Below are 19880 nucleotides of genomic sequence, written 5' to 3'. Positions count from 1 at the left end.
GACCACTCACACACATTCTTTACTCTGAAGTATATCCTCTGGTAGTATACTATCTTGTATGGGATTCCAGACCTGCAGATAATGCACTCTAGAAGCCCCTGGATAGTGATGCTGGCTGAAGCTCTGACAGCAGGAAAGGCAAACTCATTCTCAGAATAGGTGTCTGTTCTTGTAAGAAAGAACTTATGTCCCTTCCAAGATAGAAGAGGCCCAAATGTAGTCAACATGGAGGAATGGTGCCATATTGGGATCTCAACATTGGTCTCTGTTGCTGGCAGATTGGACATTCAGAGCCAGCAGTAGCAATATAGGCCTTGGTAAATAGGATTCCACGCTGTTAGGCCCCATGAGCATTCTCCATCTCTCCTACTGTGGCCACTCCATTAATACATCCATTGTGTCAGTTCTGGACTGGCTGATGATGAAAAGTGGCTAACATCAACTTGCCACGTCATTTTTTCTACTTGGCTATTAGGTTCCTCTTCCATTGTTGCTGCTTTTTGGTGGGTATTAGTACGTGAATAAAAGTTTTCTCCTTTTGTTCTCACTCCCATATGTCTATCCATAGTCCTCTACCCAGACCTCCTTGTTGCCAATCTTCCAGTCCTTTTCCTTCTAGACCCCTGGCTAGGCCATTGGCCACTGCTCAGGAATATGTATATATTCTCACCCTGCCCACTTCTCCTTCCACAAAAAGGATAATGAAGTACCTCCCTTGTAGCTCCACCCATTGGGAAGATTTTCCCTCTCCATTGTCTTTCAGGGACATCCCTGGGTGTGGCTGGAATACAGCTGCCATCCCACTTATACCCAAATACCAAGCCAATCCATCCAAAAGCCAAGGTTAAGCCTTTTCCTCCTCCTTCATCTGACCATATGGGACCGTTTGGCCATAGGTGTGAGATAAGGGAGGGGCTATGATGTAACTGCGATGGATAACATGAGGCTCTGGGCTATTGCTCACAGAGCTTACTTACACCCTGCCCCTGCCCAGGCTGTATTCCAGATATACCATTTCCATCCTACAATGAACTGCTGATGGGCCATCTGACTTTGAATTGATGAGTGTGACAGGACCCAGCTTATAATGGGAACCTCCAGACACACAGTTGTAATCGAGCAAGGGCTCATTCTGTTTGTCACAACACTAAAGCCAATCAATTACAAGACAAGTTGGTGGTCGAGAAAGGTATTTATTTGATTAGCCAGAAAAATTGGAAGATGGTGGACTCATATCCCAAAGTCCGTCTTAAACAAGCACAAAGTTCAAGCAGTCATATAGGGCTAGTGGGCTATGAAGGAGGGGCTCAAGTATGTTGACTATCTGGCATCGGTGACTGGAGGCACCACACCAGGTCTTTCAGTTGTCATCAGTGATGGATGCCAGCATAGATGTTCTTCTCTGAGGAGGTCATTATGTTCCTAAGAAACTCAACAGAACAAAGTTGTCATCTATCACTACGCAACAGCCAGGATTATAAATCTACAGAGTGTGCATATTTCCTGGAGGGTAGCTATTTATCACCTAGGCTACGTGTAAGTTAAAACATATACAGCTGGGTGGGTTGGTTAGAGGTTATTCTAAGTTACAATATGGCTTCCCTCATGTCAACCTTGCTTTGGACCTGTATCACAGTCACTTGGCATCCCACAGTCAAGCAGTTTGTCTCTACCAGGGCCTAGAAGCACACCAAAAGCTGTTTCTAGAGAGGCATATAATTATCTGATCTGGATGGCATGGCCCTACTTCAGAACCCCAGGGGCCTGTGTGGTCATTCTCCTACAGGGGCTGTCCTTGAACTCTACACTGTGTCCTTGCCCATAACTGATACCTCTGACACCATGGGGTCTGTCAGATGAGATGGTTCGAGTGGCTGCTTGCACTGCAACCTGGACCTGCTGCAGATTCCTCTCTTGCTCCCTGCCTTTCTCATAGTTCTCAGCCTTCCATGTTACCAGATATATGGACTGGAGCAATAATCCTGGGGGTGAGATGTTCTGTCCCAAGAACCCAAAGAGGCCTACCAGGTACACTACTTCCTCCTTTGTGGTGGAGGATTCAAGATGCAATGATTTCTTTTTTATTTTGGAGGGGGCATCCTGGCATGCCTCTGACTACTGGACTCCTAAAAACTTCATTGAACTGACAGGTCCCTGAATCTTCATAGGGTTTATGTCCCACGCTCTGGAGCACAGGTGTCTTACAGAAGCCTCTTACTCATCCTGTCCAATCAGTATGATGGTGTCAGTGTAATGGATCTGAGTGATGTTCTACGGGCTGTCTAGACGATCCACGTATCTTTGTACTATATTATGAGAGACAACAAGTATGACATAGGCCAGGAGAGTTAACATGGTTGTGGAACAAACTGTAAATAAAGATGTTTGTCCACATGATTGTGAACTACATCTTATCCTCTTTTCTTGATTGGATGGAATAGAAAGGAATGCATTCATCAAATCAATGGACACATACTAAGTACCTAAGGTCCTCTTAATCTGCTTGAGCAATAATACCATGTCCAGCATACAGCATCCACAACTGGGATTACAAATTGGTGAAGCCTGGGGTAGTATACAGTCATTCTCCAGAATTCATCCAATTCCTGCAGTGAACAGACTGGCAAAACAAATGGAGATATGATGGGGACCACCACCCCTACATCCTTTAGATCTTTAAGAGTGGCCATAATCTCTGCCATGCCTCCTGTGTGTGCGTGTGTGTGGGGTGCGGTTTCACAGACTTCCACATGGCTTTCACCAATGCTATGGTTGTCCAAGAGAGAGACAGATCTCCACTTAAAATTTGGTTTGGATGTCGAGACTGATGACAGCACACAGACACCAAAAGGGCAAGGAAAGTTTCATTACTTACATAATTAGGTTTCTCAGGAGAGCAGGACAGGACCCTCAAGCAATTGCAAAATGGTTTGTGAGAGCAGGGAAGAGAGTGGCCTGGGGTTTTACCGTGATGAAGAGGTGTGACCGAGATGAGAGTTCTCACATGTGGACAGGGCATGCATGGTTTGAATTTCCCTCTGGCATCAACGGATGGAGCACCCAGGCTTTCTTACCAGCTTGTCCAGAGATGGAGCCCAAGGGGAAGAGGGAAAGCTAGCTGAAAATGAGAGGCCAGTTTCTAGGGGGAATAAGGGCTGGGTGCAGTGCTCCTCCCTGAACTACTGGTGTTGTGGGAAATAGAGGCTCTTAGGACTTGAAAGATAAACCTCAAAATGGCCTGCATCAGGGAAAGGTTTTGCTAGAAAGAATAAAAATCAAATAAGGCTGAAAGGCAGAACCTGACTGGAAAGGGAAATGACATTGGGCCCTATCAGCTGCTTGGTACCAATGCTAGCACAGAAACGACTTGCCTTAGTGTCAATAGACCAGGAAGATACCATCGGGATGGAGATAACAGGAGAGTCACAACCATGATGTTACCCCAAGTTTCACAGTTGAGCTTTAGTTCAACGATACAGAGGGTCTGTCTGGGCATGAACAGTAATGGCAGATTTCTAAATATAAGTGCTGGAGCACTATCACAAGCCTCTGGGAGGCAGGAGGTAAGATAACAAAGGACAGTTCAGGAGACACTTGGAGAACCGTCCAGCCTTAGCCCACCCCTCCCTCACGTTTGCACTGACAGAGCAACATGCCCACCAGACACACCAAGGTCTTGGCGGCAGGAGCTACCCACCACGAACTGGAAGCAGTATAGTGTAATATAAGGAGCACAGATACCAGACTTAAGAAGCCTATTCTGCAACTCTGTGACCAGTGCAACCCCCTCATTTTCCTTGTACTCGGTTTCTACCACAGAACAGGGAAACGTTCCAAGATCTCTGGAGCTAGGAAAAGGCTCTACTGCTCTGCAGGATCTCCCGGCCCAGCCCCCACACCCTTCTTCACCCAACTCTTAGGAACTAAGCCCTTCTCCACGGAGCCCCAGAACCCGGACAGGCAGGTCCGCCCGGGGGTCCCTCGCGGTTGGAGGGCTCGGTGTCCACAGGCCCTGCCCTCGGGCAGCTCTGAAGACCAGTGTCCAGACACGACTGAGGCCAGGGTACCCTGCCCAACAGGCTCGGGCCTCAGGAGCCCCTTTTGGCTCCTTGCGAGCACCCAGCTCCCTTCCTCTCTCCCGCCTGCGTCTGGACTATGGCGATGGTCCAAACGCGGTCAGGGGGCCTGCTTCACCCCAAGGCCAGTGGGCCCAGCAGGGGAAGGACAGCAGGAGCCTGGAGCGGCCAGAAATGAGCAGCCTGGCCAATTTGTGATCCTCGAACGCCATCTGGCGGCCGGCGCGGGCACGGCCGCAGGAGAAGAGGCGCTGAGGCCACGCTCACGCGGATCAGCCATTTCGTTCTGTAAACGGTCGCATTTCCCGACACGCACTGCGACCCCAGCTCGCGGCTGCAGGAAATGGCGGCGCGCGCAGGCGCACACACACCGGACGCAAGTGCGCACGAGCCCGGGGTACGCACACGCAGGCGCATACAGGCCGGTCTCACACCCGACTAGGCGCAAACGCGGCGAGGTGCGCGCGAGTCGGGGGCGCACGCGCACATGTTCTGCGCCCGCTGCCCAGATCCCTGGAACACAAGTGGGATCTGTCCTACCTCTCTTTCTTCCCAATCCAGAGTCTCCTGGCTCCCCACGGAGATCGTGAAAGATCTACGACAATAGTTCCGGACACTGAACAGGCATCACAATAAACTGGGGAGCTATTAAAAAGATACCTATGCCGGAGCGTCAGCCCAGGACTCGATCCTGCCTGCTGTCCCTTCTTATCCTTTCAGTCTCTTACCCACTTATTTCTGGGGCATACAAGGTATGCCCTGGAGACCCAACGAGCCATTGCCTGCACCCACCAGCGTCCTACTGATGGGTACCATCCAGCCTACTCAGCTCAGTTCCTTTCCTGGGTACATAAGCCAGTGTTCCCTGGACTGGGAACTGACCACTTTTTGCAATTAAGACATGCCACCGTCCCTCTAGGACCCTGCTGCCACATTACCCTAATGCCAACATGGGGTACCAGGTCACTGTAGCCCCCCCACTCCCACCCCCAGCAGACACGCACCTCAATTGTGCAGAACAGAGGTGACACTTAGATGAAACAGTCAATGAAATTTATTAAAGAGAACCATTTACTGAAACCATTGAAGAGAAGGGAATGACAACACAAAGAGAAACCTGTAACAGCCACTACAGCCCACAGGTCCCAGGTCCCCCCCATCCCAGAGTGCCTAACAGGTGCATCAGCTGCCCCCCATAGCCTCCCTTCCTGGGGGCCCCACAATCAGCCTCTTGCCAGAACAATGGATGCTGGCAACGTCCTCTCACTCCAGGGCATCCCCCTCCCCCTCTGGCTGACATGCTGGGGCCGGGCCCTGCCCAATGGCCCACACAGGACAGTCACAGGACGCTGGAAAACAGAGCAGCAGACACTCCACCAAGCCCGGGAAACTGAGCCACAAGAACAGGTTGGCACATCAGAGCACAGTCCCAGTGGAGCCTCCTGCAGCCCCCCTCAGTATCCCTTCTCCAGTTTTTCCTTCCCGAGGTCATGAGGTGAGCGCCGGCCACGCTCTCCTCTGTCAGTCCTTCTCGGCATCTCCTGGGCCTGGGCTCGGGGGTCTCTGGGGTGGGGTGGTGGGGGAACTGCTCAGATAAGCACACACACGTCTCCACAAGAACAGGCAGCAGTTGGCCTAAATCTACACCGAGAAAGCAGAGTTGAGCTCATGGCACCGGCCGAGAGCGAGCAGGGCTTTGGCTGGTACTGAAGCTCACAGCACATGCTGGGGCCGAGAGGGAGCTATCCCCATAGGCCAGGACAGCCAGCCAGGTTTCACGCATGCCTCACAGTGCTGCACAGAAATGATGGCGTGTGTGTGTGTGGGATGAGAGGTTATTACTTGACATATGGGTCACCATAGGGCCTGCAGAGACACAAGTGGGCTTCACAGAACAGGGAGCAGCCTGCCCCAGGTGTAAGTGAATATGGGTCCCCCTCTCAGGAGGCCCAGGTGGCTGGCACTCTTGAGATGATCCCTAACATCTGCCAGGCCAGTGCAGGTGGCAGACGTCTTCATGTGTCCCTGAACTAGCCCAAACCCACCGCTCAGGGGAGCCACCAGGCTGGCTTCCCTAGTCAGCAGGGTTTGGGGCTGGGGCTGGGCCTGGGTGTGGTCCTGCCATGGGGAGACACCTCTCCCCTCCCCATTTGGGGTCACACATGGTCATCTCGCTCACTTGGAAGGCTGATAGTGGTGGTCAGGGACCCTTGGGGATTGTGGGGGCCCAGGAGCTGGGTTTGGGCTGAGCGGGCCCCTCCTTGGCCCCGCTCCCCATGTGGGGTTACGTGGCTGCCCTGGCCTGGCCTCCCCCTGCCTCCAGGGCTCTGCTGCCCAAGAGGAGAGAGGGCCCTGGGCCTTCTGAGCCTATTAGCCCAAGGAGGACTTGGGGGGGCTCATCTCCCCAGCCCCATCCTTGTTTCCTGGCTCCTCCTGGATGGGCTTGAACTCCTCCTCGGGGGCCTCCTCGGTCTCCTGGTCTCCTGCCGGGGCAATGCCCTCTGGCTCAATGCCAGGACCTCCTGGGCCTGCCCCAGAAGCACAGCCCATCTGGGCCGGGTTGGGGCCCCTGGGGGCCTCTGAGGGTCCCACCTGACCTAGGCTGGCAGGGGCGGGAGCATTTTCATCATCCTGAATGGCAGGGGAGGCCTTGGTGGTCTCCTCACGGTCAGGGGCTGCCTTGGCAGCATCACGGGTGTCAGAAGCAGCCTGTCCAGGGTGGACTGTACCAGGAAATGCCTCATCGGCCTCTTCATTGGCCGGGACGGCCTCTGCAGTGTCTTCCTTGGAAAGGGCAGCTTCGGCGGTATCTTTGTTACCTGAGGAGGCCTTGGCTTCTTCTGCAGTGGCAGGGGTGCACTCGGTGATGACCTCGTTGGCTGAGCCACGCTGGGCAGCATCTTCACTGGCTAGGGCACCCTGGACAGCATCTTCAGTGGCTGGGGCACCCTGGGCAGAATCTTCCCGGCCTGGGGAGACCTCGGCAGCACCTTCACTGACTGGGGCAGCCTGGCCAGCATCTTCGCGGGTGGCCCAGGCAGCACCTTGACTGGGTGGGGCAGCCCGGGCAGCACCTTCGCGGGCCGGGGAAGCCCGGACAGCATCTTCACTGGCTGAGGAGACCGCGGCAACATATTCACAGGCTGGTGCAGCCTGGGAGACGACTAGGTCTCCAATGTCCACATGGGCCCCTTCTTCCACTTGGAACTGCTCACTTATACCTGGGGCGGCCTCCCATGCCTCAGTCTCCCGAATGAGCTGCAGCATCCCCAGGAAGCCAGGCGGTCTCCTCTCCAGGCGCATCCTCCTCAGCTTGTTCTGGAGCGTCTCGTTGGGGCGGGCCCGCATCAGCACCTGCCTGGCACGCAGCTGGTCTGCGATGGTGGCCTGGATGGCCCCCTTCACCATGGCCGCCTGCAGCAGGCCCTCCAGGCGCATCACGTAGTTAAAGAGAGTCTCCTGGGGCCTCTGGGCACAAGTCAGGAACTTCAGCCGTGCGGTCATCCGGGCGTCCTTGTTACCAAATGCTTGCACCAGTGCGGCCAGGCAGTCCTGTGCAGGGATGTCGGGATTTTCTTCCAGGAGGCTGCACATGAAATCCAGCGCGGGGCCACCCAAGCTCTCCACCAGCCTCCTCCTCCTCTCCGGTTCCGATATGTGGCGCCACAGGTACAGCATGTCGTTGGTATGGTCCAGCCAGCTCTCAAAAGAATCTTCTCCACAGCGTGGCTCTTCCGACCCAGAAAAGGGTCTCAGTTCCTGGTAGGCCATGCTGTCGAGCAGAGGCTGCAAGGTCTCCCGCCATTGCTGGGTCCAGCCTCCTGCCTCATCCATGGCTCTTGCCACACCTGCAGCCTCTTCCTCACCTGGAGCCTCTGCCTCACCTGCAGCTCCTGCCACAGTCACAGATCCTGCCACACCTGCAATTCCTGTGTCACCTGCTGCTCCCTCTTCATCTGATGCTCCTGCTTCATATTCAGCTCCTGCCTCCGCCGGGGCTCCTGCCTCCCCTGGGGCTCCTACCTCCCCCTCGGCTTCTTCTTCACCTGAAGCTCCCTCCTCACCTGCAGCTCCCTCCTCACCTGCAGCTCCCTCCTCACCTACAGCTTCTTCCTCACCTGCAGCTCTTGCCACATCAGCAACTTCCTCCTCACCTGAAGCTCCCTCCTCACCTGCACCTTCTTCCTCACCTGCGGCTCCTGCCGCACCTGGAGTTCCTGCCACATCTTCAGCTTCTGCCTCACCTCGGGATTTTGACATACCTGCAGCTCCTGCTGTATCTGCAGCCTCTTCCTCACCTGCAGCTCCCTGTTCACCTGCAGCTCCAGCCTCAACTGTAGCTCCCTCCTCACCTGCAGCTCCAGCCTCAGCTGTTGCTCCTGCCTCACCTGCAGCTCTCTCATCATCTGCAGCTCTCTCATCACCTGCAGCTCTCTCATCACCTGCTGCTCTCTCATCACCTGCGGCTTCTTCCTCACCTGCAGCTCTTGCCACATCAGCAACTTCCTCCTCACCTGCAGCTCCCTCCTCACCTGCAGCTCTCTCATCACCTGCGGGTTCTTCCTCACCTGCAGCTCTTGCCACATCAGCAACTTCCTCCTCACCTGCAGCTCCCTCCTCACCTGCACCTTCTTCCTCACCTGCGGCTCCTGCAGCAGCTGGAGTTCCTGCCACATCTTCAGCTTCTGCCTCACCTTGGGATTTTGACATACCTGCAGCTCCTGCTGTATCTGCAGCCTCTTCCTCACCTGCAGCTCCCTGTTCACCTGCATCTCCAGCCTCAACTGTAGCTCCCTCCTCACCTGCAGCTCCAGCCTCAGCTGTGGCTACTGCCTCACCTGCAGCTCTCTCATCACCTGCAGCTCTCTCATCATCTGCAGCTCTCTCATCACCTGTGGCTTCTTCCTCACCTGCAGCTCTTGCCACATCAGCAACTTCCTCCTCACCTGCAGCTCCCTCCTCACCTGCACCTTCTTCCTCACCTGCGGCTCCTACCTCACCTGTAGCTCCCTCCTCACCGGAGGCTCCCACCTCACCTGGGGCTCCCTCCTCACCTGGAGCTCTCTCCTCACCGGCGCCTCCTGCCTCACGTGAGGCTCCCACCTCACCTGGGGCTCCTTCCTCACCTGGGGCTCCTGCCTCACGTGGGGCTCCCTCCTCACCTGCCGCTCCCTCCTCATCTGCAGTTCCTTCCTCACCTTCACATCCTGTCTCACCTGCAGATCCTGCCTCACCTTCACATCCTTCCTCACCTTCACATCCTCCCTCACCTTCACATCCTCCCTCACCTGCAGCTCGCTCCTCACCTTCACATCCTGCCTCACCTTCACATCCTCCCTCACCTTCACATCCTCCCTCACCTTCACATCCTCCCTCACCTTCAGAGCCTTCCTCACCAGCATCCCCCTCCTCACCTGCAGCTCCCTCCTCACCTTCACATCCTGTCTCACCTGCAGATCCTGCCTCACATGGAGCTCCTTCCTCACCGGCAGCTCCTTCCTCACCTGGAGCTCCTGCCACATCTGCAGCTGCTGCGTCACCTGCCCTGCCAGGCACTGCTTGCCTCTGGGGCTGTGCAGGGACATTGAGTCTATCTTGTGACTCAGAATCAGGGGCCTGGGGCAGGAAGACCACATCCCAGGGTCCCCCCTTGCCCGGTATTTGTTGGGGGATCAAACTTCGATTTAAATACTCAGCAAACTCCACCAGGGCCACGCTGGTCCCCAGCTCCTTTCTGAAGACCTGGCCCAGCACTCGGTACCTGCCCAGGGGCCACAGGGCAGCCTGCACGGCCTCCTGGAATTCCTGGTCCTCGCAGTCGTCCGGGATGCCCAGGATGAGCAGGGAGCGCTGTGCGTTCATGCCTCTCCACTTGCACCAGTCCCGCAGGATCGCCAGTGCCATTGCCATTGCCATTGCTGAGGTCCTGCGGGTGGGGAGAAGCGACTGGACGGGAGTACACAGACTGTCGCAGTGTGGGCCTCGGCCTGTGGGTGCAACGGGGAGAGAGGCGTGTTTGTGCCACACAACGCACCCCACAGCCCCAGCCAGAGCCTCGTGCCCCTCACAGCGTGGCCTGCAGCACCTCCTCTCCCTGTTTGCTCTGTTTGACTTTAGGAAGCTTTTGTGATAATAAATTACATTTATTCACAAGATATAGGGCTAGTAGTATTTTTTATTTTTCTAGCAGCAGTTTTAGGGAAGTCGTCTGGTTCCCCAAGGAATTTGTCACCTTTTCCAATTTGGGGCACAAATTTTCCCATGATATTCCCTCCCTCTCTTCTGGATGTCCGTCTGATCTGCAGTGACAGCCCTCGTTCCCTCCCAACACGACCCAGGTGATTCGTGTCATCCCTGTCTTGTGCATCGCTCTTGCCGGGGCTCCATCCCTAGTTCTGTGCTGGGTAAGAGGAGCCTGGGGAGAGCTGTCTCTGTCCCTCTGCCCCGCTGTCTCTCACTGACCTCCTCTCTGGGCGCTGTCGTCTCTTCAGTGGGCCACTTTGGGTTCCCTCTGCTCTTCTCTTTCTAGCTTCCTTCAATGAGCCATCAGGGCACTGATTTCACCTCCTTCTCCTTTCCTAAGGTGAGCATGTAGAGCAGCACGTTTTCCTCCGATCGCTTCTTGAGCTGCCTCCCACTACTTTGGGGAAGTTGTACTTTTTTATTATGCACTTTGAAATCTTTTCTAAGTTCCTTTGTGATTTCTTCTTTGATCTATGGGTTTCCAAATATTTAGAGATGAGTTATCGTTATTAACATCAAATAAAATTCCCCTGTGATCAGAGAACTGATTCTGTAAAAGTGCAATCCTTTTAAATGGATGGAAACCTTCTTAAGGCCTGAAGTATGGTGTATCCCGCTGACGGTACAGAGCAGCCTTGGAGAGAAGCTATAGCTTCCGTGGAGGCCAAGGCCCTGCCCAGCCACATCTGCGATCCCTAGGCCACCCTCCACAGAGGCCACCTGGAACCTCTCAGATGCCACGTGCAGGGCGCCAGAGCCCCTCCCCGAACCCTCCCCCACTCCACTGGCCAGGGTGACACCTCCTGCAGATCACAGCTGCCCCAGCGCCCCCCAAACCATCATCTGCACCCCACGCAGCCAGGCTGCTCCTCTCCCGCACCCCCCACACCCTCAGCCGGCGGCCCTACCTTCCAGCCCACCCCCCGCCCCGCACCCGGGTGCCATCCTCCCCCGCCCTGCCGAGTGCCCTCCCATACTGCGACCCCGCTCAGCTGGGAGCACTCTGCTCCAGCCCCTGGAAGCAGGGCGCCCCCACGTGCTTGGACTTTAGCCTTCCTCTCTGGCCTCCCCACACCGGGGAGCCATCCCCTCCCCCGGCCTCCACACCTGCAGCCAGTCACCCTTCCCCGTGACCCCAGAAGCCAGGTGCACTCCGCGGTAGCCCCTCCATCAGCGCGCGTGCCCGCACCGGCTTAGACGGTCGGTGGCGGCCCCTCCGGCCTGCCCACGCTCTGGAGTCCTCCCCCTAGCGCCCACAGCCGGGAGCTCTCCCCTCCCGCGGCCCCCAGATGCAGAGCTGGTAGCCCGCCCTCTCACCTCCCCACACCCCGGGGCGGCGAGGGAGCGGAGCCCCCCTTCCTGCCCTGAGCAGCCAGCGGCGTCCGCCCTGCCCACCCCCTCTCACACGCACAGCGGGTCGCTCCCCTCCCGCCACCCGCACCCGGGAGTCCTCCTCCCATTGCCCCCTCCTCAGGCAGGAGCCCTCTCCCCAGCTGGGCGCCCTCCCCTCCGGCCTCCAGCACCGGGGAGCCCGCCCCTCCCACGCCCCCCACACACGCTGAGCCACTAGCCCCACCCTCCGGCCTCCGCACACCACAGCGCCCCCCCACCCGGCCTCCCCTCAGCCCCCACACCGGGGAACCCTGCCCTCAGCCCTCCCTTTGGCCGGGCGCCCTCCGCTCGCGCCCCCTCACTCACACCCCCAGAGTTAGCCCTCCCCTCAGCTCTCCCCTCACCAGGGAGCCCCCCTGCCCCCCGCAGCTGGGAGCCTTCCACTCCCGCAGCCCCCACACCCGCAGCCGGGAGCCCAGCCGCCCACTTCCACCCCCTGCCCGGGCGCTCAGGGGCCCCGACCCAGGACTCCAGGCGACCCCCGAGTCCAGGCCCAGCAAAGCCCTGCCCGTCTGCTCACTTTCGCCGACTCGGTGGACAGTTCCGCGGTCCCACTCAGAAGGGGCTGAAGACCTCGCCTCAGCCGCACAGCCAGGGACTGTGGGGCACGGCTCCCAGGCGCTCTGTGCCGAGGCCACGTGAGCTTCCCGCTTCTCCCAGAAGCCCCCGCCAGGCAGAGCGGACAGAAAGTTCTAGGCGGCTCTGTGCAGGGCAGATGTGCAGGGCAGATGATTGGCTCGGAAGAGCCGGAGGGGAGGGCGCTGAGTGGTAAAGGCTTCACGGCGTCATCGCAAGGCTTGGAGCGTCCGGAAGCAAAAAGCGCGGCTTGTGGACGTGCCACCAATGAAACAGCCTACCAACAAGGCAATGGACTTGCAAGAGTAACCTTGCACGTGGAGCACCCGTTGTGGCAAATTGGGCAAGTTTTCTTTATAGTTTGTTTTCTGTTGTGGCTGGTCATGTCGTAAAGATGTCTATATTTTTACTGATTTCTCATCTAGTTGTACCAGTTGCTGAGGCAGGAGTGTTAAAATCTCCAGCTAGAGTTGTGGAAATGTCTGTTTCTCCCTTTATCCTGTCAAATGTTATTTCATATAATTTAAAGCTCTGTCAGTGGACACAAACACATTTATGAAATCTGGGGGTTCCTGATTCATTGACCCTTACATCATTCTTCCCTTGATTCTCGGGTAATAGCCTTTGTCTTGAACTCTACTTTGTCCACTAGTAATACAGTGGTTCCTACTTCCTTATGCTTGCTCTTTCTATGGTATACCATTTTGCATCCTCTTACTATCAACTCATCTGAGTCTTTATTTTTCAATTGCAGCTCCTGTAGACAGCAAAAGCCTTGCTCTTTTCTTCATTCTGACAATCTCTGCCTTTTAATTGGAGTATTTAACCCATTAACATCAAGTGTGATTTTGGATTATGGCTGGATTTAGGTCTACCCTTTTACCATCTGTCTTAGTCTGTTCAGGCTACTATAAAAAAAAAAAAAACTCCATAGACTGGGTGGTATTTCATAAACAGCAAACATTTATTTCTCACAGTTCTGGAGGCCGAGGAGTCCAAAATCAAGGTACTGGTGGATTCTGTGTCTGGCGAGAGCCTGCTTCCTAGTTCAGAGACAGACATCTTCTCACCATGTCCTCACACGGCAGAAGTGGGCCAGGGAGCTAGCTCTCCAGGGTCTCTTTTATAAGGTCACTAATCCCATTCCTGAGGGCTCCACCCCCATGAACTGATCACCTCAAAGGCTCCACCTCCTAATACCATCACATTGTGGGGTACCACGTAATGTGTGAATTTGGGGGAGCACACAGACATTCAGAGTATAGCACTGTCTGTCCATCTCTTTTTCTTCCTGTGTTCCCCTTTTCCTGCCTGAGATAATCAAAAACGTTTTAAATTCCATTTTAACTTATTAATGCCTTTTTAGGCAATTATCACTTTGAATTGGTTTGTAGTGATTGCTCGAGAGATTATATTTCCTTAACTTTTCACTGTCCACTTGTGGTTAATATTGTACCACTTCACATAAGTGTAAGAACCTTTCCACCATACAGATTCATTCCCCATCTACCCCATCCTTTATGCTGTAGTCGCCATATGTATTACGCCTACAGATGTTACAAAACCTACAACACGCTATTAAAATTTTTATTTTAGAAAATAGTCATGTGTACTGTAAGAAAATTAAGAGCAAATAAGTATTCTTGAATATTTACCCACACATTTACCATTTCTGTGGTTCTTCGTCTCCACGCAAAGATCAAGGCTTCCCTCTACTATCATGTTTCTTCTGATTGAAAGACCTGCTTTGGCATTTCTTTTAGCGTAGGTCTGTTGATGAATTCTCTTAGCTTTCACAAATCTCAAAAGGTCCTTCTCTCCCCTTCATTCTTGAAGGATCTTTTCCCTGGTTAGAGACAGAGAGTTCTGGGTTGAAAGTTGTTTTCACTTATTGTTGTCGTTCAGCACTTTAAAATGCCCTTCCCCTGTCTTCTGGTTTCCATTCTTTCTGATGAGAATTCAGTGACTATTCTTGTCAATGTTCTGCTAGATGTAGTGCTTTGTCTAACTCGGACTGCCTGCAAGATTTTCTCTTTATACTTTGTTCAGTCGTTTGACTACACTGCCCCTACATGTGGCTTTTCTTTGTATTTACCCTCCTTGGGCTTCACAGAACTTCTTGAATCTGTAAATTACGTCTAGCTCCCAATTTTGAAAATGTCAGTCATTATTTCTTGAAGTAGTTTTTCTTCCCCATTCTCTCTTTTCTCCTGGGATCCCGGATACACATGTCTCGGACCTTTCTGTATTGTCACACAGCTCACTGAGGCTCTGTTCTTCTTCTTCTTTACTTTTTTTTAAAGGTTTTTCCTCTCAGTTTCTCAGAATGGATTATTTCTATTGATCTATCTTCCAAGTAATATGAAGCTTCTGAATATTCATAACTCTTAACAAACACCAATGTTAAAGGAAGGATGGAGTAACAGGAGCCAGAATAGGACTGTGTAAAGAGCTGCCAAGTTGCAAGAGCACGTGGCATCCCTGAGCCCCAGGCCAGGAGCACTTAATGCAGTGGGAGATCAGACAGCCACTGCAGAAACCTAGCCCGTCACGGTTCCTAGTTGCACACAGCAGCAGACTGGCCGATGGAAGCAGGAAGGGAATTAGTGAAGGATGGCGGGTGTCTCACGGGCATTTGGGAAGGGCTGGAGAGCCAGGCTTGGAGGCTTTGCAGAGAGGGACAAGGGTCTGAATCGCACCACTGTGCTGGACTGGTGAAGGCACCCCTGTGGCTCCCTCCCACGACTGGGCACAAACACCGTGGTTTGGAACAACAGTGTGGGACGCAAGTGCTGCCGTGAGAACCATGGCTGCCACAGCTCCTCGGAAAGCAGAGCTCACGGCCCCTGCTGCCACCCGCCCACCCAAGTGGAATCTGTGTGGCCCCTGCTTCTTCCCAGCTCTGGCCCCAGATTCAGTTGGCAGCAGGTGCATCTGAATGGTGGGGTAGGTCATCTGCCCACACCCTAGTTGTGAGGGAAGCTTGGAGAGCGCACACCTGGCATTTTCTGGTCTTCTTGTTGGAGGTGGGTTCAGCCTCATAGAGTGGCAGCTTCCCAGGACAGAAGGAATGAGCAGAGTCCGCCGGGCCCGCCTAAAAGGTCCAACACCTTCCCCCTGCCCTTAGCATGAAACTCGACTCCCCTCATCCCTCAACACTACCCCTTCATAGAGCACCACCTCCTCCCCCTCCCCCAGCTCTTGTGGGTCCTCCTTCATCGTGCATCTCACTAGCCTGGTCTTTTTCTTTTGCTTGAGAGCAAGTCTGCAGGTGGAGGTGGCATGGATATCTTTGTGCCCATTCTCCCAGAAACCCCACAAGTGTCTAGAGATTTACAGTTGCTCAGTAAGTGTTGTCATTGTTGTTCCATGGTGATATTTTCACATTTCAAGATACCTCAAATTAAAATACATTTCAGATTTTTTCAAAAACCCTATCAGTCCAATACTGGCTTTCTCATGAAGGATACTAGAGGCCTCTTGGGCATGACAGTTCTTTGTTGCATGGCCCCACTCCATGCATCTTCCACATTTAGCAGTCCTGAATCCTGGGCACTGGATGCCAGTGGTGCCTTCCCCACAGTTAAGGAGAAAACCAAGATCACTCCCACCCATTTTCAAAAGACCAATGGGACAGGACCATCCCAAGATGAGAACCAACAGAACCCCAAAACTTTATAATTCACCTATTAAATGGAAGAAAAGCCCTCATCATGTCCTAGTCTGCCAAAGTGCCTACGCTAGCCTCTCACTGGAGACGTCTCCCATGGGTGCTGAGCAGGAATCCTCTTATGGCCTCCCCACTCGACTCCCAACAGACCCTTCCCTCAATTGCCCACAGCAAAGGTGACGCTCAGCTGAAACATTCAATGAAATTTATTAAAGAGAACCATTTACTGAAACCATTAAAGAGAAGGGAATGACAAAACAGAGAGGAAGTTCTAATGACCACTACAGCCCGTAGGTCTTTGGGCCCCAACCCTCCTCCTGGGGTCCCAAATGAGGTGCCTCAGCTGCCCCCCATGCTGCAGCCCTCCTGCCATAGTCTCCCTTCCTGGGGGCAGCACGATCACCCTCTTGCCAGGATGCTGGATGCTGGCAATGTCCTCTCACTCCAGGCCATGTGGGCCACTACGGGGCCTATAGAGAGAAAAGTAGGGTTCCCAGAACAGGGAGCAGCCTGTCCCAGGGGTCGGTGAATAGGTGTCCCGCTCTCGGGAGGCTCAGGTGGCTGGCAACCTTGAGATGATACCTAACGTCACCCAGGCCAGTGCAGGTGGCAGCCGTTTTCAGGCGTCCCTCACCTAGGCTAGGGCTGCCACTCAGGGGATCTCCCAGGTTGGCTGCCGGAGTTGGCAGGGGTTGGGGCTGGGGCTGGGGCTGGGAGTGGTCCTGCCATGGGGGGACACCTCTCCCCTCCCCATTTGGGGTCACACATGGTCATCTCGCTCACTTGGAAGGGCTGATAGTGGTGGTCAGGGACCCTTGTGGATTGTGGGGGCCCATGAGCTTGGTTTGGGCTGAGCGGGCTACTCCCTTGGCCCTGCTCCCCATGTGGGGTGTGGTGGCTGCCCTGGCCTGGCCTCCCCCTGCCTCCAGGGCTCTGCTGCCCAAGAGGAGAGAGGGCCCTGGGCCTTCTGAGCCTATTAGCCCAAGGAGGACTTGGGGGGGCTCATCTCCCCAGCCCCGTGCTTTTTTCCCGGCTCCTCCTGGATGGGCTTGAGCCCCTCCTCAGGGGGCTCCTTGGCCTCCTGGTCTCCTGCCAGGGCAACGCCCTCTGGCTCACAACCAGGACCTCTGGGCCCACCCCAGAAGCACTGCCCATCTGGGCCGGGGTGGGTCCCTCGGGGGCCTCTGAGTGTCCTGTCTGACCTAGGCCCGCATGGGCAAGAGCATTTTCATCTTCCTGAATGGCAGGGGAGGGCTTGCTGTTCTCCTCACGGGCAGGGGCTGCCCTGGCAGCATCACGGGTGTCAGAAGCAGCCTCTCTAGGGTCGACTGTTCCAGGAACTGCCTCATCGGCCTCTTCATTGGCCGGGACAGTCTCGGCGGTGTCTTCCTTGGAAAGGGCAGCCTCGGCGGTATCTTCATTACCTGGGGAGGCCTTGGATTCTTCTGCAGCGGCAGGGGTGCCCTCGGTGATGACCTCATTGGCTGGGGCAGCCCGGGCAGCACCTTTGCAGGCTGTGGCAGACCGGGCAGTATCTTCATTACCCGTGGAGGCCTTGGGTTCCTGTACAGCGGCAGGGGTACCCTTGTTGATGACCTCGTTCACTGGGTCCGCCTGGGCAGCATCTTCACTGGCTGGGGCAGCCTGGGCATTGTCTTCAGTGGCTGGGGCATTCTGGGTAGCATCTTTGTGGGCTGAGGCACCCTGGGCAGCATCTTCACTGGCTAGGTCAGCCTGGGCAGCACATTCATTGAGTGGGACAGCCCGGGCAGCATCTTCACGTGCTGGGGCAGCCTGGGCAGCACCTTCTCTGGCTGGGGCAGCCCGGGCAGCATCTTCACTGGCTGGGGAGACCTCGGCACCATATTCATGGGCCGGGGCAGCCTGGGAGGCGGCTAGGTCTCCAGTGTCCACATGGGCCCCTTCTTCCACTTGGAACTGCTCACTTATACCTGGGGCGGCCTCCCACGCCTCAGTCTCCCGAATGAGCTGCAGCATCCCCAGGAAGCCAGGTGGTCTCCTCTCCAGATGCATCCTCCTCAGCTTGTTCTGGAGCGTCTCATTGGGGCGGGCCCACATCATCACCTGCCTGGCGCGCAGCTGGTCTGCAATGGCGGCCTAGATGGCCCCCTTCACCATGGCCGCCTGCAGCAGGCCCTCCAGGCGCATCACGTAGGCAAAGAGAGTCTCCTGGGGCCTCTGGGCACAAGTCAGGAACTTCAGCCGTGCCGTCATCCGGGCGTCCTTGTTACCAAACGCTTGCACCAGCACGGCCAGGCAGTCCTGTGCAGGGATGTCGGGATTTTCATCCAGGAGGCCGCACATGATATCCAGCGCGGGGCCACCCAAGCTCTCCACCAGCCTCCTCCTCCTCTCCCGTTCCGATATGTGGCGCCACAGGTACAGCATGTCATTGGCATGGTCCAGCCAGCTCTCAAAAGACTCTCTTCCACAGCGTGGCTCTTCTGACCCAGAAAAGGGTCTCAGTTCCTGGTAGGCCATGCTGTTGAGCAGAGGCTGCAAGGAATCCCGCCGTTGCTAGGTCCAGGCTTCTTCCTCACCTGAAGCTCCTGCCCCATCCTCAGCTCCTTCCTCACCTGCAGCTCTTGCCTCCTGTGGGGCTCCTGCCACACCCATAGGTCCAGACACACCTGCAGCCACCTCCTCACCTGGAGCTTCTGCCACATCTTCAGCTTTTGCCTCACCTGGGGAATTTGCCGTACCTGCAGATCCCGCCTCACCTACACATCCCGCCTTACCTCTAGCTGCTGCGTCGCCTGCCCTGCCAGGCACTGCTTGCCTCTGGGGCTGTGCAGGGAAATTGGGTCTATCTTGTGACTCAGAATCAGAGGCCTGGGCCAGGAAGATCACAGTCCAGGCACCTCTCTTGCTTGGTATTTGTTGGGGGACCAAACTTCGATTTAAATACTCAGCAAACTGGATCAGGGCCACGCTGATCCCCAGCTCCTTTCTGAAGACCTTGCCCAGCATTCGGTACCTGCCCAGGGGCCACAGGCCATCCCGCACGGCCTCCTGGAACTCCTGGTCCTTGCAGTCGTCCGGGATGGCCAGGATGAGCAGGGAGTGCTGTGCATTCAAGCCTTTCCAGCTTCACCAGTCCTGCAGCATCACCAGCGCCATCGCTGGGACCTGGGTGGAGGGAGCGCGATTGGACAGGGGTGCACAGACAGTCGCCATCTCTTCCTTGGTGGCCTGTGAGTGCCAAGCGGAGGGGGACGTTGGTTCCAGACAGCCCACCCCACCGCCCCCCTTGGCCGCTGCTTGGAGCTCTGCTCCCGCCACTTCGCCTCCTCCCACCCCCCACTGCTGCAGCAAGAGCTCCTCACTGCACCCCTCTCCTCTGCAGGGAGGCAACTCCTTTTTGCCTTTGTGGATGCCCCTGTTCTGGCCATAGCAGCCGGAGCCTCTCCCACCGTCATCCGCATCCCGGCAGCCCAGAGCCCTCCTCTCCCCAGACTCCCGCAGCTGGGAGCTCTCCCATCCTCTCTTTCCTAGCACCAGACCTAGAGCGCCGCAGCTCCCTACTCTGACCCCGGCAACCTGGACATCCCCTCTTGTGCCCCACTGAGTCGGGAGCCCCTGCCCCTTCCACTAGCACCTGCGGGTCTGCAGCTGGAGCCAGCCTCCTCGCTCGCAGCCAGGACCCCTCCCCTCCCCAGACCCCTGCAGCAGGGAGTCCCACCTCCCCTCCCCGACAGCACCCGACTGGGACCCCCCTCCCGCCCCCACTGTCTGCCAGGGTAGTGATCGGGCCACTACCCAGGGCACCTGCTGTGATCCTGGGGTCCTGACCGAGCTAAGCCTCTGGTCACCTGCTCACTTTCTCCGACTCTGTGGGCGCTGCCACGTGGGGAAACGCCACCTGCGGGCTGTGGAGCCGACTCTGGATGCCGCTTCAAGGC

At 55.8% G+C, this 19880-nt stretch overlaps 2 protein-coding genes across 2 annotated transcripts; both read right to left on the bottom strand.

Annotated features, from left to right (window-relative positions):
- Positions 1-6446: 6446 nt before the first annotated feature.
- On the bottom strand, positions 6447-10629 carry LOC131400404 (paraneoplastic antigen Ma6E-like). Its single transcript, XM_058535137.1, has 5 exons — positions 10539-10629; positions 9473-10063; positions 9023-9310; positions 8321-8464; positions 6447-7894 (listed from the first exon to the last, which is right to left on the bottom strand). Exons 2-5 carry the CDS (start codon positions 9990-9992, stop codon positions 6447-6449), a joined length of 2400 nt encoding a protein of 799 aa, XP_058391120.1. The 5' UTR covers positions 9993-10063; positions 10539-10629.
- Positions 10630-16933: 6304 nt separating this feature from the next.
- Positions 16934-19098, bottom strand: LOC131400403 (paraneoplastic antigen Ma6E-like). Its single transcript, XM_058535136.1, is given in 4 exon segments — positions 16934-17046; positions 17091-17271; positions 17782-18439; positions 18956-19098. Coding segments are annotated over 4 exon segments (1095 nt in total).
- Positions 19099-19880: the final 782 nt, after the last annotated feature.

This window comes from Diceros bicornis, chromosome X (genome assembly GCF_020826845.1).
Source record: "Diceros bicornis minor isolate mBicDic1 chromosome X, mDicBic1.mat.cur, whole genome shotgun sequence".
NCBI classification, from domain to species: domain Eukaryota; kingdom Metazoa; phylum Chordata; class Mammalia; order Perissodactyla; family Rhinocerotidae; genus Diceros; species Diceros bicornis.
The sequence above is the reverse complement of the archived record's forward strand: the minus strand, read 5'-3'. Positions and strand labels throughout refer to the sequence as shown.